This window comes from Stenella coeruleoalba (genome assembly GCF_951394435.1).
Source record: "Stenella coeruleoalba genome assembly, chromosome: 6".
NCBI lineage: Eukaryota > Metazoa > Chordata > Mammalia > Artiodactyla > Delphinidae > Stenella > Stenella coeruleoalba.
Genome location: NC_137151.1, coordinates 89,388,393 through 89,415,888, shown reverse-complemented (window position 1 = coordinate 89,415,888; position 27,496 = coordinate 89,388,393). Strand labels below are relative to the sequence as shown.

Here is a 27,496-nt window from a genome sequence, read left to right as displayed (position 1 = left end):
GGACATGGGTTCAAGCCCTGGTCCAGGAAGATCCCACATGCTGTGGAGCAACTAAGCCTGTGTGCCACAACTACTGAGCCTACACTCTAGAACCGATGAGCCACAACTGCTGAGCCCACGTGCCACAACTGCTGAAGCCCGCATGCGTAGAGCCTCTGCTCCACAACAAGAGAAGCCACTGCAATGAGAAGCCTGTGCACCACAACTAAGAGTAGCACCCGCTTGCCACAACTAGAGAAAGCCCACACATAGCAATGAAGACCCAATGCAGCCAAAAAGAAAGAAATAAAATTAAGAGAGAAAAAAAGGAAGTAATGGGAACATTTTGAGAGACCCTGTATTACGTATACACACACACGTATACACACACACACACACACACACACACACACACGAGAGCTGATGGTGTAAGATCCAATCCAAAACCCAGCAGCTTGAGACCCAAGAAAACGCCAATGTCCCAACTCAGTCAGGCCAAGGCAATTCCCTCTTACTCACCCTTTTGACCTTCAATTGATTGGATGCGGTCCCCCCACATTAGGGAGGGTGATCTGCTTAACTCAATCTACTGATTGAAAGGTGAATCTCATCCAGGAACACACTCACAGACACATTGGAATAATGTTTGGCCAAATGTCTGGGCACCCAGTGGCCCAGATAAGTTGACACATAAAATTAACAATCACAGACTGATATCAAATGGAGTAAAATCAGTGGAAGCATCACTACAGAGGGTTAAGGATAACAGAGAGAATGATACAAAATGACATGGACAATGACATGGACAATTAGAAAAATATTACAAAGCTTGATATTTCTTATTAATAAGTTTATATAATGGACTTACCATTTGGTTTAATTTTTAAGAAAAGTGTTTATTTTTGACTCCCCTTTCAGATGTTGAATATGGAATAACTTTTTTCCTGCCTCTTTGTTTTGTTAACAGTATTAACACAGGGTGCTTTCCCCAGTTCTTTCTACTTGAGCCTATACTGAAACTTTGAGCTTTAAAAGTGATATAAACGTCATGGGCTCTTTAAATGAAAATATAAAACGGTAACCATCTCCTTATTTAAAGTGAAATGTCTTTTCCCATAGTTTCTTGTGTTTTTCCCTACAAAAAACACTTGCTATAATATCACCCAGCTAAATTGACATCCATCTCTAAAGCCAAGCTTTGTAAGTCTAGGGCTTTGTGACTTTGGATGTCACATTGGGGATTTGAGTATCCGTATGGTCCAAATATTCAACTTCGATGACCGTGGCAAGTAGGAATCATGGTTATGAGGATAGATTTTTTAGAAGAGAACAAATATTTGTACAGTGAAAGTTACCACAGTCAGAGCCTACTTGAGGATTCTCATTTTACCAGATGCTAATAGCTTATGTGGCTGTAGAAGTTGCCCCAGTGATGACATAGACTTTGGTTTCAGTCCCACATGAAGCTGATGGCCACAGTTTACTGGGTCAGGTTCCTCTTAATGAGTAAAATGCAACTTAATATTTGGAGGTTTCAAGTGAATCCCAAAAGTCTCTTAGCAGAATAAGTTCTACACTTTGAAAAATATATTTTTCATTCATTAGAGCACTATATTAGTTCTTTTTGTGACATGTCTCTTTAATTGCTTTGAAACAACTAATACCTCTTTGTGGTGGTTATCTGGTTTAATCACCTCCAGTTACACAGCAGTCCAGGTAGAGATGAAATTAAACTCTAAATTTACAAATAACACATAGTTTTTAGAGTATCTCTTGCTTATTTTTCAGGGGGTACAATCTTGTTAGACCAAAAAGTAACCCACACATAGAGGCAGAGGTGAAGAATCCTTCTAGGGCAGTATACCTTTCAGAATGAGAGAATAAAGCAGAGGTTGGTTTTGTGAATGTGTTTTTGAGTAAAATGCTAAACTCATGGAATATTGAAGGAATTGCCCAAGTATGAAGATGGGCTTTGCCTTTTATCTTTAAACAGTTGTCCTCTGACCAGCACTGACTCTTTTAAAAAAATGTAGAGTACTATTTTAAAATTTCATGGCAATGCCCTTCTATTCTACCTGAAATGTGCTGATTTGGATAACTCCATCCTTGGTCTTCTGCAGTGACGTGCTGATAAATGCTTAGCAACCAGCTCCTCAGGGGCGGTGGGGAGGAAGGCTGATCTGTAGCATTTGCCATTTTCCATGGTGTAAATTCTCCCACCATAGCCAATTTCAGGCTGCCAGCATCATCATCAACCAGCTTGAGATTTCACCATCAGCTCCTGTAAGCTGGTCCATGCCATCCCCAGCATGGCACTGGCTCCCCTATATTATACTTCTAACACCTAAATACCACTACTCCCAATACATAAAATACCACCCCCCTCCCTTTGCTAACATTTTACATCTGAAGTTTTGGGGATGTTTTACTTATCCACGGTGCCATGTGTCCCTGTTTTCTCTCCTAGCAACTTTAGATCTCTGATCACAGCAGTTTAACAAAATAACCTTCTTTAACTTTTTTGTTATTGATAGATGTCATGAGATATTTGGGACCACTCACTCCTTCAGATGAACCAAATGTTAGAAAATGTTAGCATGACTATTTTTTTAGTTACAATAAACTCTACTATTCAGTGCTTTTCATCTCCAGTATTGGTAATGGAGTTCTGTCTGGGATATAATGTAGAGAAAATGATAGCATGTTTATTCCTTATAATTGGGGAAATACTAGAGAGGGGACCAGGAACTGAGATTTATATTACGGAAGGGAGAGAATGCGTGAGTAAATTACAATCTTTATAAAAATTAAAGTAGATTACAATGAACTTTTTGAGCATTTTAAGACTTTATAGAGTTGAGAAACTAGAAGTTAGAACAGATTCAATATGCAGTGCTGCTATCTTTTAAATTATTGTTCTTTCTTTGTTTCCATAGCTCTTTAGAGAAAGAAAGATCTGATGATGTCTTTCTGGAGCATAGTTACAAGTGCTTTTTGTTTTATTTTGTTTACACGGTCTTTTAATACGGATTCCTGGTTTGGCAAAATGTAAGTGGAAACAATTTCAAACTTCTGTAACTTAGATTTGTTGAGCCTGAGGTTGGTATTTCTTCACAAATACTGATGCTTTTTCTTTTCTTAAAATAACAGAAGCTTAAAAAAAAGAATTGTGTAAAGAGAGAAGTGTATTTTGTTTGGCCTCACTAATATGGGCTCCATCCAGCCCATATTTTCTGACTCTGATCATGCCCTGAAGCAGCGAAAGGGTAGACGTTTTTAAAATGAGATTTGAATTTGGGTATTTGCATTCCTTTCAGTTTTTGATTATGTTGTTAGCCCTAGTTGGTCCAGCACTGGGAAGCTTGAGTGAATTTCCTTAATGAAACTTAACAGTAGGGAATCTGTGTTGTTCAAAATTTGCTTTGCTAGTGGCTAATCTGGAAAAGACTCCTTTTTTAATACAATTGCTTTTTTTGATGTGGTCTGCCTTCTCAACATACTGTTTATTCAGACAGTATTTATTGATACATGGTAGACAATTTCATAAATAAAGGCAGGCTATTCAAGAATGGTGACGTAAAAAAATAAAATGGTGACCCAAATTAAATTTTTTTAAAAAAGGAATAGGTCAACTTCATTACTGGCTTGAACTAGTTAGGACATCCTATGGGAAAGTGATCCACTTTTGTGACATAATCGATTTGTGCATCACAAATAGAAATGTCAAGCCTAAAATTTGCACTGTATTTTTTCTATGCTTTGATCTTTGTTTTAAAGTAGAATACATCTTCCACAACTCAGTTGTGACCTCAGTCATCTCCTTTACGTGGATATAGCAAAGCACCAAGGAAGCCTGTCCAGGGTCACACAGGGAGCGGAGCAGAGCCAAAGCACATGCCAAGGAATTGCCTCTTCGTGCTGCCCTCGGCTAGTGCTAGTGTGCTAGCTGCGTGGTTTCGATAGTGGTCTTAATTGAGACTTTTCCCCCAAGTACTTGGCAGACATAAAAAGCACATGTAAACAGTATACACATTCCATTTACTCTGAAACTGAGCTCCTTGTGGAATACAAATTAGCACCTATGCTCCAGCCACAGCCCACCCTCCAGCAGGGGAGCCGTACAGATTGTGCAGAGGACGTACAGTTTGCTGTCCAGCATCAGTAGCAACCTTTTCAGCACTGAGACAGTGGTGAGGCCCAGCACTCTGAGTGACAGTTATTGTCGGCCTAATTCAATAAATACTTAAATACTTTTCTAAAATCAAGTACTGTGTGAGGGGAGTGGGAAGAACATCAAAAGGAAAAATAGGAGGCAGAAAGAATGGAAGAAAAAGAGGAAAACTATGAAAAGGAGAGGGAGGGGAAAGAGGCACTGCTCACTGGGCTTTGAAGTCAGAAAGATGGATTCAAATCTCAGCTTTATACTTTCCCAACTCTGCATTTCACTTAAATCTCGGACTGTTACCCAACTGTATTAAAGGTGAACAATAATGAGAAATCATTATTTATGAAATAATGAAAATCCGTATTCATAATGGTGGTGGCCAGCTTATGCGTTCTTCTTTGCTGACTTCAGTGCATCAGTTAGGATTTGGTTTGGCTGCATTGTGACAGGGACCTATACAAAGTTTACAAGATTTTATTCTGTCACATAAAGACGTTCAGAGACAGGCAGTCTAGGGCCCTTAAGGTGGTTTCTTAAGTTGTAAGAGCCTTGGCTCCTTACGGCTTTTTATTCAGCCATCCCTCATCTTCAGGGTTCGTTGTGGCTGCTGGGGTTCGGCAATTACATCTTTGTTTCAGGGAGCAGAATGGATGAAGTACAGAAGGAGGGCTTTACCTTGTAAAAATCTCCTTGGAAAGGAGTTTTCCAGAAGTATCATGTGACCCTCTGTTTACATCTCATTGACCAGAACTTAATCTAGGCCATACGTACCTACAAGGAGCCTGGGAAGTGTGGGTTCACCCCTTTTTTTTTTTTTTTTTTTTTTTTTTGAGCTTTGTTTATGGGCTGCAGGGAGAACCACTGTAATCCTTAGAAAAATGTCTCGGAAGTTAATACTGTTATTATTAGTAATAATAATATTAACTCACATTTAAGGGGTCTCAGGTACTATGTTCAGAAATTTATATGAACCATCTCATTTTATCTTCCTTTGATGTAGGCGTTATTATACCTATTTAACAGAAAAGAAATTGTAGTTTGAAAAAGTTAAGTAGTTTGCCCAATGTTATGTCAGTAGTAAGTGGTGGAGCTAGAGCTCAGACCCAGGCTTGTCTTTTTCTAGATCCCAAGCATTTAATCACTACTTTGTCTCGGACTTCTCAAGTTTTAACTTGATAGTTTATCCATGTCCACATGAGGTGTTTTAAAACCTTTTATCCTATTTGTGTGGTATTATAGTCTTCAGCTCTCCACACTTTTCACCCAGCACACACACACACACACATACTTCTCTCATGTATTTTTCTCAAATCTTTCAGTATTTCTATGCTTACGTAAAAGAATGCGACTTTTAATACTTGGTTAGTTCATTGTCAGTTGTCTTCCTGTATTTTGGTCAGGAGTCTGCTGTTCGAGTTTTTGGCAGTTTATTTACTGAGCACTCTCTTTCTCCCAGATGCAGCCCTAAAAGCTATTAGGGAGAACAGGGTGAGTAAGAAAAGGTCCCTACCCTGAAGGCATATACAGTATAATTTTTTATAGAATGGATTTTAGAGAAGCCTCTTAACGTCAAATTATACTATGACACTCCATGTAAATCACAACTGACCTAGATGTACACACCCATTTGTCCTTATAATTACAAGTGATTCATCATTACCTCTAAATGACCACCTGTTCCTTCAAAACATTCCTAAGACATTAGGTAAATAGGCAATTCTATTTTCATACTCTTTGTATTTTCCCCTTAAACGACATGGCTAATATTATTGTTGTAGTAATAAGAGCTTAATCTTAATATACATAAAGAGAATATTAAATTGACTATAATACCTATTATGTTGAAATGTATATTAAAAAAATGAATTTCTATTTTATGACATTTTAAATAGTGGCAGAAATAATATACATACATGTGTATTAGAAGCTCAAATCAAACGGGGACTAGTGTCACATTTGAGACCAGAGCCTGACAATATAAGCCTGTGTAGGGTTTATTGTTGGTGTACATTTTTACAAGATCAGAGAAGAAAGATATTCCACCTGATAGGTTATGGAAAAGGGAGCATTACCCAGGGATGTGAGGTTGGTGACTCCGTCCTACAAGACTTCCATTTAATCCAGTCTTTGTACCTGGAAATCGGATATCGAGAGAAGGGACAGACAAGGATTCTTGTTCTGGCCATTTCTCTGCTTTGTTTCTAGTGCACATTCTGCTTAAAGTTATTTTTTTTTAAAGAAGTCATTTTTCCCCCTATTTGGGAGCTACTTACAAATTATTTTGCTCTGTTTCCTGATTATCTACAGAAACATTTTGTTTCATAATGGAAAGGAGAATTTTTAATCAGCATAAATATACCATCTGCCCCTGAGATTTGCCTAGATGCATTCATTCCTAGTCTTTAAGGTACTTTGTTAACAGAGCTCCATCAGTTCTTTTTTGCTTAGGTTATTTGGCATATATCATGTCTCCTGACATTTATCAGTAATGAGTCTCCAGGCTCTCCTAATAGTCCTTTTTATCTTGACCTAATTAACTTTATCTGATCATGGAAAACTTATATTTTCTAATTATCCTTGAGATAATGGGCTTCATTATTACCTTGAATGAATTTTACATTGCAAACTTAACACCATTTTGTTCCTAATGATAATGAAAAATTGCACTTACATCGAGTTTTAAAATTAAACAAACAGAATTTTTAAAGGCCTTTCTACATTACATGCAATCCTTACTGCAAAACTGAGGGAAATGGTTTATGCTCATTCATGGTTTCATGTCACGAAGGATTCTGCAGTAAACATGACAGACCTGGTTTCCTCCTTCCTATCACTTTATGGTGGAGAAATGTTTATTATGAATGAAGGAGGCGTGTTTTATAAGAAATTTATAGCCCAGAGAACTTAAGTGTCTTGCCCTGAGTCATTGTATGTGATAGAATTTATCTGGGTGTGTGATCAATGACCAAACTGGAAAGAAAGTAAGAAGGAGATGGTAAAGAGTCTTGGAAAACTGACCAAAGGGTTGGAATGTTTTTTCTGTAGATAACAGGTAGCCATTAGAGGCTTTGGATTGGAGTGGAAATGTAGTCAAAGCTTTTAGAAAAAAAAAATTCTGATAGTGAGGTGCCATTCAGTGAATAAGGTTGTAGAGACGTGGAACAGCTGAGAAACTATTAATAATTACACGTTTAAGAGAAAACCCTGAAATGATGGAATGAATGATAGGCTGGGATGGGACAAATAGAGGAGACACTCTAATGAGAAAATGGGGGAGGACTTGGTAGCTGATTACATAGAAGGAAAAGAGAATCCAATGATGTTTGAAAGAAAAACTTGGTAATAACCGATAGCAGTAAGAGCAAAGAGCATCAGTTAAGAGAGAAGCCCAAATGTCCATTCAGGGGGCTTCTTTCTGAGATCCTATCTTTGATGACTGTATTTCCTAAAGCCAGGAACAATGTTCCTTCCTGCTGTCTTCATTCTGCATCCAATCTAAGCGTGGCTTCCTCTCTTCTGGTCTGTCCTGAGGGAAGAAGGAGAAATTCTCCCGAAGATTTGAAATTACGAGAAAACGGAGCGAAGGTTTTCACTCCAAAGTGGGTCTTTCCCTGCATGTGTGAAATGATAGGACCGCTAGACAGGTGTGTGCCATGTACGGAGTGTTGACTGAGTGGGTTGCTTCCTAGGCATTTTTTGTCGACCACAACTCGCGTACCACCACCTTCATCGATCCCCGGCTCCCGCTTCAGAGCAGCAGACCCACGAGCGCGCTGGTGCATCGACAGCACCTGACCAGGCAGCGCAGCCACAGCGCAGGCGAGGTGAGTCCTGAGCCTTAGCGACCGACCTGTTGGCTGATAGAAGCACGGGATGTGGGGTTTATGGAATCGTGCTGGCTCTTTCTTATTGTTTTGTTTTTCTAGTTTGATTTAGAGACTGTCATTTGGAGGCTGAAAGTGTTGGAATGTTAACGGGGTTTCTCTGGAAACTCAAAGAGCCTAAATTACAGGTTTAAAAAGTAGGACATGTGAGGAAAGGTTGAAGAAATTAGAGATTTAGAAAAAAAAAAAATTCAGTGGATGGTGAGGGAATTCATAATGCAATACAGTGTTCAAGAGAGGATGATGATGAGCCCTTTGGCATACCTAAGAGCAGCTTCATAGGAAGGAAGGAATGTAACTTTTTTAGGGGATTAAAATTAGGTTAAAGATAGGGAAGTTTCTTAAGTGAGGATTGCTGGATTAGATTAAGATCTTCGGCCAATGCTATGGGGTTGTGGCATCCTCACTAATATTCTTTAAAGTTAGGATATGTATGAGGGTTGATTTATGTACTCTTAAGTGCTCAGAGAAAATGGGTAGCATTAAGAATTACTAAAAGCTCTACCGTACTCTATTATACTTTGCTAGTTTGCAGTGTCCCATGGTAACCACATGAGGGCTCTCTAATAATCTAACCAGAAAAAAAAAAAGAAAGAAAAAGAAAAAAGAGAAAAGAAATAATCTCTTCCTGTTTCCCTTTTTCTGTAGCAGGTTAAATAAATAAAACAGGAATGTTTTAGGTCACATATTTTCTCCTTAATAAAGACTTATGCTTTGAATGTCATATATTATCACTTGATATACATTGTTTCTAAAAATTCCCTTAGACAAGAAGAATTAAGATTCTTTTCCTGCATGCCATTTCCACGTTCCATCTATGTGCATATCATATTTTCAGTATTATATTGTATGTCAAATATTTTTGTAGCTTCTATTATAAGAAAAGATTATGAATGTAATAAATAACTGGATTTGATTCATCAAAATTCCACTCTTGGAATTTCCCCTCATGATTTACATACTGGCTCTAATGATTATGTGTGTTTGCTGGTTGTAAGTGAAGACATAGAAGAGTACACACGAGAAGCTCACATAAAAATGTTATATAAATCTATTGCAGGATGAGGTATGCACAAAAATATTCATGTTTTATGAGTAGCTAATAAATCTCTACCTGGCTGTCATATAAAACATTAGTGGTGAACTGGATGATGCTAATAGCATTCATCTAAAAAGCAGAACAGACCTCTCACCTTTGGACCTTGTGCGTGATATGTAGCATATCAGGGCCCTGCCTCGTTTTATCACACAACCAGTGCACTTTAGATGCTTGCCTTATTTGACGTCACAATATGACGCTGGCTGTTCAGTCTGATCAGGACTACGTGCATGGGATTAGTAGCTATACTTATATTTTCTTTCAACTCCTCTGCCTCAGAACTTGAATTAGTTTCATGGTCTAGCAGTAGGGATACTAAGGTACACATTAAAATTTGAATGAGAACTTCTCTTCTTATTGACGGAAGCTGAGCAGTGGAACAGAGACGACCCCATAAAGACTCAGCATTCAGTCTCGGCGTTGTTAAACCCTTGAGGGGAATGTGCTTTCTGGCCCAGCTGTCGGAAGCACGCACATCCTGCAGTAATACAGACGTTTATCACAGCTTGCCCACTGATAATGGTCTGGTTTGATGTCTGGTTTGAAGAAGCAGGGTGTCAAGGAGAAGACCTTTGGCTGTTCTGGGAAATGATGACACAAGGCAACTTACTGACAGGAGGGAAAGTATATGTTGGTAGATTGAAATGATAAGTTTGGTGACTGACAAGGTATAGTTAATGATTGAATCTCTCCCAAGAGGGGCTGACTTCATTTCTCAGAGCCAATAACTCAAGAGAAGCAGAGTGGGAAATTTCTGGTTACATTCACAAGTCTTCCCAGCCATTCTCTTAGACTTATTTAGCAAATATTCCAGGTAGTAGAAATTTTGGTATCTCTTCCATCCAACAAGTGAATACTTACTAAACACCTGTAGTGTAGAAACGTGGTTGGTGTGAGGGATACAAGTAAATAATGTATGTTCCTGTGTTCTTATTAAGGAGAGAATATATAAAAGTAACCATAATCCAGATGTATAACAATACAAGCAAAAAATGCTTTATAGACTGTTAATAATGGCAGCTGCTTTAGAAATGTACCCCGAGTGCTGTGGGTGCTCAGAGAAGGTGACATTTCATGTCAGCTTGAAGGGAAGGGAAGGCTTCATCGAGGAGGGGCTGTTTGAACTACACATTGAAGAATGAGTGAGAACATTCTTGAAGGATAAACAAGCAGTCAAGTGTGGGGACGATATTTCCAGCTTTAGGGCCTTTAGAAAAACCCTCACTGAACACCTAACGGATGCAGTATGATAAAATGGTTGTGAGGGTTTGAATGGGTGGGAGTAGAAACTGTATTTTAAAAGTACCAATTTATAAATCCAGGAGGTTGTTTTGCCTTTTGTTCTCTTACTCTCTTATTTAACTGTTCTACTGTTGTCTTAAAAGACTTCTGTAGTACAGGGGAAAAATGCTAAAACAGAAGCTAAAGCAGTGTTAGAGTTTTCTGGTAAGATTATTAATGGGCGTTTTTATTTATCTCCTTGTATGTATGAGTTTCTAAGCCTATAATCAGTATGTAACTAATTCAGGTTGGGGCAACCCTATTTAGCTCCTCCACACCTGCTGTGATTAGCTTGCTGGTGTGGGAGGTTCAAACCAGAAAAAGCTGTTGTACTGGGTGCTCTAATAGGCATGTAAAATTGCTTCTGAGGAGATAATATCCAACTCGGAAACCCACATGAAGACTGCTGCTCTTCAACCCCTCCTCTGCTGAGGCAGGGAATTCCCTGACCTGCCTTGGCCAAAAGAAGGTATATCCTGCACTGCCCGATGAATTTTGTACCACCAAAGTGTTCTCTCTGATTGTACTTTTGCAGGTTTGTGTTTTGTCAGGTAGAAGTTATTCCTGAGGAACAGGTATTCAGCATCTACATCCCCAAGAGGTGTAGGCATTTTGAGCTACTCCTGTACCACTTGGTCAACAGTTGCTGCCCTGGCCCCTCTCAGGGACGTTATACCCCAACCCATCCCCTCAATTCAGCAACTGAAGCAGAGCTTTTGAGAGTCCTGTGTCAGCTCTTCAGCTAGCCTCTGTTCTGATCAGTTGGTACTTACCAATGCTCATTGTCAAGTGTTCTGAACAACTTGCCTTGGGGTACTGATGTAAAGTATTCTAGGATTTGGTGCAGAACAAAAACACTGCTTGTGTTTGCAGGTAGGAGAAGATTCTCGACATGCAGGACCACCAGTTCTTCCCAGGCCATCAAGTACGTTCAATACAGTTAGTAGGCCACAGTACCAGGACATGGTTCCAGTGGGTATGTCATCTCTTTCCCAAAGTCTTTATCTTTGCTTTTCATGTCAGTGTGTACCATGCATTCTCTGCTGATACACTTCCCTATTGTCAGCCTGCTACATTTGCCCTGTACTGAAAAACTGCTGCATTATCCCTAAGAAATCGATTTGAGTCTCAAAACACTTATGTCTTGTAAAATCCTATAGGGTGAGAATTTTTTCTACTACTCTACCTTACCTGAGTAGAACTATTATATTAGATTGTTGAAGTTAAGGAAAAATAAGTTCTTAAGGCCGCTGTATTATGTGGTCATTTTAAATTAGGCATTTGGACACGCATTTATTTAGTATATATCTTAATGCTTGAGACAGCGTTTAAAAGGTGTGTGAGCCCACAAAGTAAGAAAGCAATGATGGCACATTCTTAAGGGGTTTTGTAGCAAATGCAAGACAGCAAAAGTCTCCAAAATTGTAAAATAAAAATAAATGAATGTAGGCAAATTGGCCTAAAGAACAACTTGAGTTGTTACTAAAATGATGAGGTTGAAGTAGATCAGTTTTCAAACCTAGAGCCCCTAAGTCAGGTGGAGTGGACAGACTGGCAGGAGGCCAGATGGGCTCCCTGTTCCATCTTAAATTTGAGCAACTCTCCATTTGTCTGGTTTTGCTTTAAAATTTTTACTTTTTTAAGAAAGACTTTACCATGAAATATAATGCAGTGCCCATGTCCTAAAAGGTTCGACAGTCACTGAATAAGAAGAAACCTTGGGTAGAAATTGAACAGTCTAAGTTTTATTATGCTGTTACTCATATGATACTAAATGCTGCACATAGAATTTTAAAGTACTATAAAATTGTTTAAAAAGTTATCTAGTCTCTGATCTTAGATAGAATGTAAAAACTGCTGACAAAACCTCAATTATAAAAATGTTTTTATTATATGTGGTGAAATGTGCAGTTAGGGACACTTTGAGTTTGACAATGGGATTCCATGTTAGCAGATAGTATTTTTTTTTATTTTATTTACATTTTACTAAAATTAGCATGATGCAGCTAAAATTTGAAGTGGCAAATGTCTAGAGAATTATACTTCTTTTGAGTGATATTTTGTTAAAGTAAGGCATGTTTCTTGATCATATTTATGAGCACAAGAGTATTGACTGAACTAGGATCTCTGATGTTTGAGAATTCAGACACTCAGTTCTGTAATTTAAATATATCTCTATTTCTGATTATAAATAAATGGAATCAAGATGAATTATCTTAAGTAAGCAAATTACTTTCTTGACAAAAGAGTATTAACAGAGCCTTTAGTAAACGTTAATTAAATTTAAAGTTTCTGTAAACATTAGCCAGCCTTGACTAAGATATAGATTTTCCTTTTAAAATATTATGTACATAATTGATGATGCTGGTCGTATTGTAGCTGTTGGTGTAGTTGGTTTGGTAAAGAGCTACCCTGTGGCTTAATGGCATTTATTTCCACGTAGAATTTGGGAATGGTTTGCCTCTGCATATTGGTAGTTGCTGCTGGCAACTACGGTATTTTAGCAACTCTTGCTCTACCTCTTCACCTCTGTAGGTGGCTGACATTTAATCAGAAGATGGTTTTCCATTTTTAACAATTGCTTATAAGGTTGATTTTCGTAAGCAGTAGCATAAAACAATCAGTATCTAGAATCTTGTTGGTGATCTCATCTTGCAATTTGATAATAAATATGGCTCATCAGATGAGTTTAATGAGTGCTTAAGTCAGTCATACCTAACAGATCTAAGTCCAATACTCATATAACAGGATAGACACAAATTGGAATTTAAGCATCTACAGTGGCGCTAAACTATGACTTTGAATACAAGGAATATTAACCAGAAAAACAAAACTTAAAAAGTCTGGATTTATGTGCATAAAATAACAGATTTTAAAATATTGTTACATATGTATGTTTTTTCAGCTTACAATGACAAGATTGTTGCATTTCTGCGCCAGCCCAACATCTTTGAAATTCTACAGGAGCGTCAACCTGATCTTACCAGGAATCACTCACTCAGGTAACCATAATATTGGTATTTAATTCAGGTTGCATAAGCCCCAACCATTAAATCTTCAGTAACACTGATAATTGTCTTGGAAATTCACTCTTGCTTTGTGGCATTCTGAACAAAGGCATCTTGTACACAGATACCTCGTTATTAATATCAGGTCAATGTAGTCCTGGCTTTTCTCTGTTAAGTATGAGGACTGAATGAAACTGACTAAAGAACCTGGAACCAACTTTAAAGAAGAAATATGAAAATTTCACAGCCAAGAATGCATCCTAGATGTGCAGATTATAACAAAAATAATAAGACACTGCCTATTAGAATGTAACTTGAGTAAACAAAAGTAACATAGAGTTTATTGAATTGAGATTTATAAAATCCTAGACTTGGTATTCACAATTTTCCATAATAAAAACACAGTGGAACCCAAGGAAGAAATCTGATCCTCTCCAGAGCCTAGCATTCCCCTGCAGGAACCCTTTCTTCTAAACAACTCTTCAGTGCATCACACTTTAAGCCCAGTTTTCCTTTCCTGAATACATGCTGTTCCTTTTCCTTGGCAACTCTTCTCTTCTTCTATGTTTGGCAAGATTTTTCTTTTTAAATTCAATGTAAGACGCCCCTCCTTGAAGCCTTTCGGCCCCACTGTGGACTCTCAGGCTCATGATCTAGTGTAGTATTTCTCAACTTTGGTGTGCTAGGCATCAGAGAGGTGGAGATGGAAAGACATGGGAGTTTCTGCTGAAAATCCTGCATAACTCAAAGCCCATTTGGTCACATGCCACGTTAACTGACAGGAATACGTTTGCCCAATGGTGCCATCCTGCCCCATGGCAGTGATTCTCAAATATTGCTCCACTAAGTTGCGTCAGGCTGTTTTTATCAGCATTACTGGGGAGTTTTATAAGGTACAGAATGCCAGGTCTTGCTTCCCCCAACTCCTCTCCCTTCTCTGAATTTATACCCTCTGTCCTCCCATGCCCTGCCCAGAAATTTAATTCAGGAGGTCTGGGGTAGAGCTCAAGCATTTAATTTCTTAAAACCTCACTGTAGCTGGTTCGGGGTCTCTTCCCTCCGCCGTCACTGAACTGCCCCGGAGACCGAGGGGAGGGCGGCCTCACTGAGACTGCCGGCTCTGGAGGGGCCCCACCAGGCGAAGCCGCGACAGTCCTTGGGACTGCGGGCCAGTTGTTTCAACAAGTAACTTAAAAACAAAATGGAAAAACAAGGAGGTTTGTGCCTGAGATCATGTTGATGTGAAGCCAGGGATGGCCACCTTGTGCCAGTGAGTACAACTTGGAGGAGCTTCAAGATGGCAGAAGAGTAAGAGGCGGAGATCACCTTCCTCCCCAAAGATACACCAGAAATACATCTACACGTGGAACAACTCCTACAGAACACCTACTGAACGCTGGCAGAAGACCTCAGACCTCCCAAAAGGCAAGAAACTCCCCACGTACCTGGGTAGGGCAAAAGGAAAAAAAAAAAACAGAGACAAAAGAATAGGGACGGGACCTGCACTAGTGGGAGGGAGCTGTGAAGGAGGAAAGGTTTCCACACACTAGGAAGGCCCTTCGCGGGCGGAGACTGCGGGTGGCGGAAGGGGGAAGCTTCGCAGCCACGGAGGAGAGCGCAGCAACAGGGGTGCAGAGGTCAAACTGGAGAGATTCCCGCACAGAGGATCGGTGGTCGGCACTCACCAGCCCGAGAGGCTTGTCTGCTCACCTGCCGGGGCCGATGGGGCCTGGGAGCTGAGTCTCGGGCTTTGGTCGGAGTACCGGGAGAGGACTGGGGTTGGCAGCGTGAACACAGCCTGCAGGGAGTTATTGCGCCATGGCTAGCCGGGAGGGAGTCCGGGAAAAAGGCTGGACCTGCAGAAGAGGCAAGAGACTTTTTCTTGCCTCTTTGTTTCCTTGTGCATGAGGAGAGGGGATTCAGAGCTCTGCTTAAAGGAGCTCCAGAGACTGGCGTGAGCCGCGGCTATCAGCATGGACCCCAGAGACGGGCATGAGACACTAAGGCCGCTGCTGCTGCCACCAAGAAGCCTGTGTGTGAGCACAGGTCACTATCCACACCTCCCCTCCCAGAAGCCTGTGCAGCCCGCCACTGCCAGGGTCGCGTGATCCAGGAACAACTTCCCCGGGAAAACGCACGGTGCGCCTCAGGCTGGTGCAATGTCACGGCGGCCTCTGCTGCCGCAGGCTCACCCCACACTCCGTACCCCTCCCTCCCCCCGGCCTGAGTGAGCCAGAGCTCCCAAATCAGCTGCTCCTTTAACCCCGTCCTGTCTGAGCGAAGAACAGATGCCCTCAGGCGACCTACACGCAGAGGCGGGGCCAAATCCAAAGCTGAAGCCCAGGAGCTGAGCGAACAAAGAAGAGAAAGGGAAATCTCTCCCAGCAGCCTCAGGAGCCACGGATTAAATCTCCACAATTAACGTGATGAACCCTGCATCTGTGGAATACCTGAATAGAAAAGGAATCATCCCAAATTGAGGAGGTGGAATTTGGGAGCAACGTTATATATATATTTTTTTCCCTTTTTCTCTCTTTGTGAGTGTGTATGTGTATGCTTCTGTGTGTGATTTTGTCTGTATAGCTTTGCTTTTACCATTTGTCCTACGGTTCTGTCTGTCGGGTTTTTTTATTATTATTACTGAAAAAAAATTTTTTTCTTAGTAATTATTTTTTATTTTACTAATTATATTTTATTTTATTTTACTTTATTTTATTTTTATTTTATTTATTTATTTATTTTTTGGCGGTACGCAGGCCTCTCACTGTTGTGGCCTCTCCTGTTGCAGAGCACAGGCTCCGGACGCACAGACTCAGCGGCCATGGCTCATGGGCCCAGCCGCTCCGCGGCATGTGGGACCTTCCCGGACCGGGGCACGAACCCGTGTCCCCTGCATCGGCAGGTGGACTCTCAACCACTGCGCCACCAGGGAAGCCCTATTTTATTTTATTTTATTTTATTTTATCTTCTTCCTTCCTTCTTTCTTTTTTTTCTCCCTTTTATTCTGAGCCGTGTGGAGGATAGGCTCTTGGTGCTACAGCCAGGCATCAACTGTGCCACTGAGGTGGGAGAGCCAAGTTCAGGACACTGGTCCACAAGAGACCTCCCAGCTCCACGTAATATCAAACGGCAAAAGTCTCCCAGAGATCTCCATCTCAACACCAGCACCCAGCTTCACTCAAGGACCAGCAAGCTACAGTGATGGACATCCTATGCCAAACAACTAGCAAGACAGAAACACAACCCCATCCATTAGCACAGAGGCTGCCTAAAATCATAATAAGGCCACAGACACCACAAAACACACCACCAGACATGGACCTGCCCACCAGAAAGACAAGATCCAGCCTCATCCACCACAACACAGGCACTAGTCCCTTCCACCAGGAAGCCTACGTAACCCACTGAACCAACCTTAGCCACTGGGGACAGACACCAAAAACAACGGAAACTATGAACCTGTAGCCTGCGAAAAGGAGACCCCAAACACAGTAAGTTAAGCAAAATGAGAAGACAGAAAAACATAGCAGATGAAGGAGCAAGGCAAAAACCCACCAGACCTAACAAATGAAGAGGAAATAGGCAGCCTACCTGAAAAAGAATTCAGAATAATGACAGTAAAGATGATCCAAAATCGTTGAAATAGAATGGAGAAAATCACAAGAAATGTTTAACAAGGATCTAGAAGAACTAAAGAGCAAACAAACAATAATAAACAACAAAATAAATGAAAATTTCTCTAGAAGGAATCAATGGCAGAATAACTGAGGCAGAAGAACGGATAAGTGACCTGAAAGATAAAATAGTGGAAGTAATGACTGCAGAGCAGAATAAAGAAAAAAGAATGAAAAGAATTGAGGACAGTCTCAGCGACCTCTGGGACAACATTAAAGGCACCAACATTCGAGTTATAAGGGTCCCAGCAGAAGAAGAGAAAATAAGGGACTGAGAAAATATTTGAAGAGATTATAGTTGAAAACTTCCATAACATGGGAAAGGAAATAGTCAAGTCCAGGAAGTGCAGAGAGTCCCATACAGGATAAATCCAAGGAGAAACATGTCAAGACACATATTAATGAAAGTATCAAAAATTAAATACAAAGAAAATATTTTTAAGGCAGCAAGGGAAAAGCAACAAATAACATACAAGGGAATCCCCATAAGGTTAACAGCTGATCTTTCAGCAGAAACTCTGCAAGCCAGAAGGGTGTGGCAGGACATATTTAAAGTGATGAAAGGGTAAAACCTACAACCAAGGTTGCTCTACCCAGCAAGGATCTCATTCAGATTTACAGACAAACAAAAGCTAAGAGAATTCAACGCCACCAAACCAGCTTTACAACAAATGCTAAAGGAATTTCTCTAGGCAGGAAACACAAGAGAAGGAAAAGACCTACAATAATAAACCCAAAACAATTAAGAAAATGGTAATAGGGACATACATATAGATAATTACCTTAAATGTAAATGGATTAAATGCTCCAACCAAAAGACATAAACTGGCTGAATGGATACAAAAACAAGATCCATATATATGCTGTCTACAAGAGATCCACTTCAGACCTAGGGACACATACAGACTGAAAGTGAGGGGATGGAAAAAGATATTCCATGCAAATGGAAATCAAAAGAAAGCTGGAGTAGCAATTCTCATATCAGACAAACTAGACTTTAAAACAAAGACTATTACAAGAGACAAAGAAGGACACTACATAATGATCAAGGGATCAAACCAAGAAGAAGATTTAACACTTGTAAATATTTATGCACCCAACATAGGAGCCCCTCAATACATAAGGCAAATACTAACAGCCATAAAATGGGAAATCGACAGGAACACATTCATAGTAGGGGACTTTAACACCCCACTTTCACCAATGGACAGATCATCCAAAATGAAAATAAATAAGGAAACACAAGCTTTAAATGATACATTAAACAAGATGGACTTAATTCATATTTATAGGACATTCCATCCCAAAACAACAGAATACACATTCTTCTCAGGTGCTCATGGAACATTCTCCAGTATAGATCATATCTTGGGTCACAATTCAAGCCTTTGTAAATTTAAGAAATTTGAAATCGAATCAAGTATCTCTTCCGACCACAAAGCTGTGAGACTAGATATGAATTACAGGAAAAAAAACCTGTAAGAAATACAAACATATGGAAGCTAAACAACACACTACTTAATGACCAAGAGGTCACTGAAGAAATCAAAGAGGAAATCAAAAAATACCTAGAAACAAATGACAATGAAAACACGACGACCCAAAACCTATGGGATGCAGCAAAAGCAGTTCTAAGAGGGAAGTCTATAGCTATGCAAGCCTGCATTAAGAAACAAGAAACATCTCAAATAAACAACCTAACGTAACACATAAAGCAATTAGAGAAAGAAGAACAAAAAACCCCCAAAGTTAGCAGAAGGAAAGAAATCATAAAGATCAGATCAGAAATAAATGAAAAAGAAATGAAGGAAACGATAGCAAAGATCAATAAACCTAAAAGCTGGTGCTTTGAGAAGATAAACAAAACTGATAAACCATTAGCCAGACTTACCAAGAAAAAAAGGGAGAAGACTCAAATCAATAGAATTAGAAATGAAAAAGGAGAAGTAACAACCGACACTGCAGAAATACAAAGGATCATGAGAGATTACTACAAGCAACTATATGCCAATAAAATGGGCAACCTGGAAGAAATGGACAAATTCTTAGAAATGCACAACCTTCTGAGACTGAACCAGGAAGAAATAGAAAATATGAACAGACCAATCACAAGCACTGAAATTGACACTGTGATTAAAAATCTTCGAACAAACAAAAGCCCAGGACCAGATGGCTTCACAGGCGAATTCTATCAAACATTTAGAGAAGAGCTAACATCTATCATTCTCAAATTCTTCCAAAATATAGCAGAGGGAGGAACACTCCCAAACTCATTCTACGAGGCCAACATCACTCTGATACCAAAACCAAACAAAGATGTCACAAAGAAAGAAAACAACAGGCCAATATCACTGATTAACATAGGTGCAAAAATCCTCAACAAAATACTAGCAAACAGGATCCAGCAGCACATTAAAAGGATCATAAATTATGATCAAGTGGGGTTTATCCCAGGAATGCAAGGATTCTTCAGTATATGCAAATCAATCAACGTGATACACCATATTAACAAATTGAAGGAGAAAAACCATACGATCATCTCAATAGATGCAGAAAAAGCTTTCGACAAAATTCAACACCCGTTTATGATAAAAACCCTCCAGAAAGTAGGCATAGAGAGAACTTTCCTCAACATAATAAAGGCCATATATGGCAAACCTACAGCCAACATCGTCCTCAATGGTGAAACACTGAAACCATTTCCACTAAGATCAGGAACAAGGCAAGGTTGCCCACTCTCACCACTCTTATTCAACATAGTTTTGGAAGTTTCAGCCACAGCAATCAGAGAATAAAAAGAAATAAACGGAATCCAAATTGGAAAAGAAGTAAAGTTGTCACTGTTTACAGATGACATGATACTATACATAGAGAATCCTAAAGATGCTCCCAGAAAACTACTAGAGCTAATCAATGAATTTGGTAAAGTAGCAGGATACAAAATTAACGCACAGAAATCTCTTGCGTTCCTATACAGTAATGATGAAAAATCTGAAAGTGAAATTAAGAAAACACTCCCATTTACTATTGCAACAAAAAGAATACAATATCTAGGAATGAACCTACCTGAGGAGACAAAAGACCTGTATGCAGAAATTTATAAGACACTGATGAAAGAAATTAAAGATGATACAAATAGATGGAGAGATATACCATGTTCTTGTATTGGAGGAATCAACATTGTGAAAATGACTCTACTACCCAAAGCAATCTACAGATTCAATGCAATCCCTATCAAACTACCACTGGCTTTTTCACAGAACTGGAACAAAAAAATTTCACAGTGTGTATGGAAACACAAAAGACCCCAAATAGCCAAAGCAATCTTGAGAAAGAAAAAGGGAGCTGGAGGAATCAGGCTCCTTGGCTATACTACAGACTATACTGCAAAGCTACAGTAATCAGGACAGTATGGTACTGACACAAAAACAGAAATATAGATCAATGGAACAGGATAGAAAGCCCAGAGATAAACCCACACACATATGGTCACCTTAGTTTTGATAAATGAGGCAAGAATATACAGTGAAGAAAAGACAGCCTCTTCAATAAGTGATGCTGGAAAACTGGACAGCTACATGTAAAAGATTGAAATTAGAACACTCCCTAACACCATACACAAAAATAAACTCAAAATGGATTAAAGACCTAAATGTAAGGCCAGACACCATCAAACTCTTAGAGGAAAACATAGGCAGAACACTCTATGACATAAATCACAGCAAGATCCTTTTTGACCCACCTCCTAGAGAAACGGAAATAAAAACAAAAAGAAACAAATGGGACCTAATGAAACTTCAAAGCTTTCGCACAGCAAAGGAAACCATAAACAAGATGAAAAGACAACCCTCAGAATGGCAGAAAATATTGCAAATGAAGCAACTAACAAAGGATTAATCTCTAAAACATACTAGCAACTCATGCAGCTCAATATAAAAAAAACAAACAACCCAATCCAAAAATGGGCACAAGACTTAAATAGACATTTCTCCAAAGAAGATATACAGATTGCCAACAAACACATGAAAGAATGCTCAACATCATTAATCATTAGAGAAATGCAAATCAAAAGTACAATGAGATATCATCTCACACTGGTCAGAATGGCCATCATCAAAAAATCTAGAAACAATAAATGCTGGAGAGGGTGTGGAGAAAAGGGAACCCTCTTGCACTGTTGGTGGGAATGTAAATTGATACAGCCACTATGGAGAACAGTATGGAGGTTCGTCAAAAAACTAAACATAGAACTACCATACGACCCAGGAATCCCACTACTGGACATATACCCTGAGAAAACCATAATTCAAAAAGAGTCATGTACCAAAATATTCATTGCAGCTCTATTTACAATAGCCAGGACATGGAAGCAACCTAAGTGTCCATCAACAGATGAATGGATAAAGAAGATGTGGCACATATATACAACAGAATATTACTCAGCCATAAAAAGGAATGAAACTGAGTTATTTGTAGTGACGTGGATGGACCTAGAGAGTGTCATACAGAGTGAAATAAGTCAGAAGGAGAAAAACAAATACCGTATGCTAACACATATATATGGAATCTAAAAAAAAAGAACCTAGGGGCAAGACAGGAATAAAGATGCAGACCTACTAGAGAATGGACTTGAGGACATGGGGAGGGGGAAGGGTAAGCTGGGACAAAGTGAGAGAGTGGCATGGACATATATACACTACCAAACGTAAAATAGATAGCTAGTGGGAAGCAGCGGCATAGCACAGGGAGATCAGATCGGTGCTTTGTGACCGCCTGGATGGGTGGGATAGGGAGGGTGGGAGGGAGGGAGATGCAAGAGGGAAGAGATATGGGGACATATGTATATGTATAACTGATTCACTTTGTTATAAAGCAGAAACTGACACAGCATTGTAAAGCAATTATAGTCTAATAAAGATGTTAAAAAAAAATCTCACCGTGTAATTCCAGTGGCCCATCCAGGTGTCATAACCTCTGGTCTAGACACTAATTTGATCATTAATTATGTATCAAGTTGTCCCTCCTATTATTTTGGTTATGTGACTTTCGTGATTTAATTTGAGTTTTCAAGTCCTTATGCTTAATTTTCCAATTAGGTTATAAGCTCCTTGCAAGTAGGGATCTCATCCAACTCCTCATTATTTCTCCTTCCTCACTGCTGAAATATCTAGAATAGCACTTTGCATATATAGTAAATGTAGGTATATGTCGATATGAAATATGAAATGTAGGTATATGTTTATATGAAATATAATTTACCAGATATCCTTCTTATGATGTTCTTAGTCTCTCATATCTTTAAAATCATCATTACTTTCTAAAGTTTCTACAGGCTAGAAGTACACATAATTTCAAGTATGATAGTACAAACATTGCTTATACAGAACTCCTGGTTTCACAGAGTTAACATCTAACTCAGGTTTCAGTGTTTTCCCCAACTTGGTAAGCGTGCTGTTCTCAGTCAGGAAAAATTATAAAAATTATATAAGCTTTAGTTTTGTATATTTGTATATTATAGCATCTACTCAGCAACTCATGGTCCTCTAGAGAGTCTTCTGTAAAAATAACGTTGCAGAAATGAGCCCCTCAGTTTTCTAATGAGAGATCTTAGAGGTTCTGGGCTGAAAAACAAAAGAAACAAACATACAAACAAAATCCCTGCTCTTTCGCAAAGCACAAAATAAGGAGAACTCTGTTTTCTCTCTTTGTTACCAACTTCAGCCACAACCCCTCCTCCCCCCAGGTCTAGTCAATATCTGTTCCTCTGAAAGAACCGTGCCGCAGCAAAAAGCAAGAAAAAGGGAACTCAAGAAGTTTTCTACTTTTGCTCTGCACCTCCACATTATTATTAATTTAACATATCTTCAGATCTCTCTCATCAGAGAAATAAGATGATATAATCTACCTGAACAAGGCATCTAACATCATTATCCTTTTTTTTTTTTTTTTTTTTTCCGCAGTACTAAGGCCTCTCACTGTCGTGTCCTCTCCCGTTGCGGAGCACAGGCTCCGGACGCGCAGGCTCAGCGGCCATGGCTCACGGGCCCAGCCGCTCTGCAGCATGTGGGATCTTCCCGGACCAGGGCACGAACCCGTGTCCCCTGCATCAGCAGGGGGACTCTTAACCACTGTGCTGCCAGGGAAGCCCTAACATCATTTTTCTTTAATGACTTAAGAGATCCTTAACCAATCCTGAAGAAGAAAAAGCTGCAGGCCCCTTTGGTAGCTTCCAGTTTTATTTTTGTTTTCCTTTCTGCTTTTTAGAGTCTTAAAAGGCTCTAATCTCCTAAAGATTGTTGAAGATTTTTACTTTTTAATGACACCCGGGGTCCTCAGTTAAGTACAATCTCACGTGGTAGTCTATTGCTAAGATATTATTTGATAGGTTTTAAAATAAGTTTCCATCTTATTTCAAAACTTATTTATAAATTTCCTTTTACTCTTTCTATAGCTATAGAATTTGACCATAGAAAGCATGAGCGGTCATGACAAGTAGAAAGAAGCAGGAACTTACATCAATGAGATAATGCTGTTCCTCTTACACAGAGTGTGTGTCACAGTGTGCTTTTAGTCTGAAAAGCTGTTGATAGTTTAGCATTTTGCTTATCATAACAACATAATGGGGAAGTTTGTACATCTAAAGGAACACCCTGTTTCATATAGTTAAAAACTGCATTGTAAGGAGCATTCCCACAAATGAAGGGGCGGGGAACTCGCTGGGGTTCTTCAATCTCATATTTCAGTGATACATTTGATAAGACGTTTATGCATGGAATGGAGCCACTGATTGTGTGTCAAAGCTAACTGTGGACCTATATTCATATCCCGAGCTCTGTGTACACTGTTCATCACCCGTGGTACAGCCACTTAAAGGAAATATCCCTTCTTATTTTCTCCATAACATAATGAGGAAATAAGCATCAGCCCTTGGGAGATTCAAGTAGGTACACCTCTGTGCTGTGTGATTTTCTTGTTTTGCTTGCGATTCCTTGCTATCCAGAGGATAGCAAACAGTTTGTTTAGTTTGTATCCATATACAGCTTTCTCCTCCTTGAGACCCGCCTTGTGTATCTTTTGCTGTAGAATGGCTATGGTTTTTCGTGCATTGGGATGTGGCTTTTGCTTTCAACTGCTGTTTTCAAATCACCACTTCTTCTAACTTCATCTATCAAGCAAATGTGCATGCTACCAAGTTGTCCTCTTTTTTTTTTTTTTTAACCTCAGAAGAGGTTTGCTCAGAAAACTCAACATCCAGAAGTCAGTACCACCTCCATCAAATGGATCGAGTTCCGTTGGATTAGTATATCCTACTCTTGGTTCTCAGTGAAAGACAGTAATCCTACTAAAAAGCTTTATAACATTAAAATAAAATGCTCTAATATTTTATCCAAAGACAAATGTATTCATTTAAAAAACTGTATTCATTTAAAAAACAACCTTTTAAGCATATTTTACAGATGAATGTAATGTATACAAATTGAATAAACTTTTTGGTGTACAACATTGTATTATGAACAAGGAGCTAAGTACCATGAAACTGAATTGAGTTAAGAATTCCCCTTTTGTGTGACTATTGGAATCAACCAGTAAATCTACTCCCTACTAGTCCAGCTTTCCTCAGACATCAGTGATAATTATTTTGGGCTCTAGGTCAATTCCTCCTTGAGTGCTTCCTAAAAAAATTTCCTTCCCATGAGGATGTGATCTATGATACCTTTTTTTCCTCTTCTGGTTAAATTGGGCCATTTCCTATTTTATGTCACTGGTAAATCAATAACTTGGAAGTCAAGAAATTCTGAGCTACAAAAGGTAAATGAGGGGCTTCCCTGGTGGCGCAGTGGTTGAGAGTCCGCCTGCCGATGCAAGGGACACGGGTTCGTGCCCCGGTCTGGGAGGATCCCGCATGCCGTGGAGCCGCTAGGCCCATGAGCCATGGCCGCTGAGCCTGCGTGTCCGGAGCCTGTGCTCCGCAACGGGAGAGGCCACAACAGTGACAGGTCAGAGTACCGCAAAAAAAAAAAAAAAAAAAAAGGTAAATGAATACGTCTCTCAGGGTTCACCAGAATAGAAGCAAACGCAGACTCTGACCTTTTATTTCTTCCCATAATCCCATTTTAAGAGCCCTAGAATTTTGTTATTGCTAAAATTATACTCTTAATTTTGTTTTCATTTTAAAAATAGTGCATCCATTGTGAAATTATCAAGCAATACAGAATTTTATGAAATAAAATGTTAAAGTTCCCAAAAGCTGGCTTTCATAAAACAAATTCCAGTGTTCAAAATTTCTAACTTATTTCTTGTCCAGTTTTCTAACAGATGAGTTTTTCTGCATTTACTATTGGGCTGGAAATATTAATCTCAGTTAACATCTGATCTACTTGGTCAAAATAGCATAAATTTCCCTTTGCCAATCGTTATGCATTTTCCTGTTATGACCTGTCTCATCGTCGTCTCCTAATTTGTTTACTGGTCTCTCAGATGTCTGGAACCGACATGACAAACTTTCCTATTTATGTAACAGGAAAACTGCATTGAAACTATTATTTTCCTATGAAAAGTTTGCATAAGCATAATTCCTGAATTTTTTTAAACACCTGATTAAAATAATTTATTGACACCACATAGTGTTATTTGGAGAGTTCTGGTCTGTCTCCCAACTGGGAGACCAGCATTAACAATGACACTTAGAAAGTAGTAGAATATAGATCTTAAGAGTTCAGGTTTGGGGTCAAACAGACCTGGTTTGAATTCTGGCTCTGCAGTTTACTCACCAGACTTTGAATGAGGCATTTAACCCCTCCAACTCTTAGTTTCCCCATCTGTAAAATGGTGATAGGAATTTCTAACTTGCAGTGTCCTTTTGAAGATTAAATGTGATGATGTATTTACAGCCCCTGGTACAACGTAAGCAATAGAAAGCATACAACAAATTTAAAGTAATATTGTATTAGTAATCTGTCCTTCACTTCTTTATTGTATTACAAGGACTCAGTTTAAAGTAATTTACCCCTAATTGTACTGATTCTCAATACCATTATCCCTAAGACCGATCATATGCATAAATGGCATCGTGTGATTCTGTGAACATAGTTAAAATACAGAAAGGGTACCTTGAGTTCCATAATTAACTTCTGTGTAGGAAGGTTTTCTAGTGTTGTGCTTATACTGTGTCCTATAGGAAGCTTTGTTCTAAAATTGTTTACATGTATGTGATGAAACCAGCCTTCACTGCTCCATGCCTGCACAGAGGACTGAGCCTTCTGGCTCAAGGTTCAGTACAAATTACTGAAGGCCAAACATCATGGCAAAGTCATTGACATAACATTTTAGAAGCCATCCAAAGTTGAATTAAAACACCTTCTCAGGCAATAACCTTCTCGTAGATCTAATGAGAGGTTTGAGATATTGCTACCTAGGACAGTAAGGAACACAGATTCTTAGTCCCTGATACCTATTCTACGGCTTCTGCAGAAGGAATAATTGCTGCTGATGTTTTATGTGAATGGATATGCCAAGATGTAGTCGTGTATAGGCTTTTGACATGTACATCCTGTAAATGTGTGGTTTTCACATTTTCCATGCGTGGAATCTTGTAACGATTAATTTTTAAATAACTATACAATCACTGAAGATAAAAGAGGCCCAGAAGAAAAACCCTCATAGCCAAGATCAGTTTAGATTCTCTTTAAGTATTACACCCAGGTATTTGTTAAACCACTTTCCCATAAGTAAAGTTCCTTCATATAACTTTTCAAGATTTCCCAGATTACGAATATGTTCATCCACTGGGTATTTATTCCGAAGCCTTGTATTTTCTGGCTAACAAATGATTCAATCAGGGTTTTCAAACCATTTTCTTACATGAAGAATAACCATGTTTTAGGTATGTCTGTTCCACTATTGATTTTTGCTATATTCTGTTGCATTTATCAAGAAAAGAGTTCAGCAAAATGTCATCCTTCTTCAGTAGCTCATCAGATGTGGACTCTGTGTGGACCAAAGAAAAATATCAGTATGGATTCCAGCCTCAATGCTTTTCCCAAACTCAAGAGAATAATAAAGTCATGCAGAATGCATTACCATTTGTGATAGCACAAAATGGTTTTCAATGAAATATGATTTTTACATTTATATTTAAATTTCTAAGTTATTAGTAAATCAGAAGCATTTCTTACAAAGCAAACAAAATACACATCCCCTCTATGTTAATAATGTAATTTTTTTTTTCTTTTTGGTCTTTCGCAGTGGGTTTAAATAGTTATGGAAGCTGTCTTCAGAAAAATTTTCTTGGCTAAAGTTAAAATCTCCTTATTTCATGCACATTGCCCTACATACAAATGGGTACATCCCATTGAATAAGTCCTTACTCTCTGTTCCTTGAGGGCACATTTTACAGAAAACATTCT

General features: G+C 39.1%; 1 protein-coding gene across 6 annotated transcripts in view; it reads left to right on the top strand.

Moving 5' to 3' along the window:
• Window positions 1–27,496, top strand: part of HECW2 (HECT, C2 and WW domain containing E3 ubiquitin protein ligase 2) — a 416,399-nt gene that overhangs the window by 317,399 nt on the left and 71,504 nt on the right. For all 6 annotated transcript variants that reach the window (XM_079924631.1, XM_079924629.1, XM_079924628.1 and 3 more), the window contains 3 exons: window positions 7,834–7,968; window positions 11,282–11,384; window positions 13,314–13,410. In XM_079924631.1, the coding sequence (XP_079780757.1) occupies window positions 7,834–7,968; window positions 11,282–11,384; window positions 13,314–13,410 (335 nt within the window). The remainder of the gene's footprint in view (window positions 1–7,833; window positions 7,969–11,281; window positions 11,385–13,313; window positions 13,411–27,496) is intronic.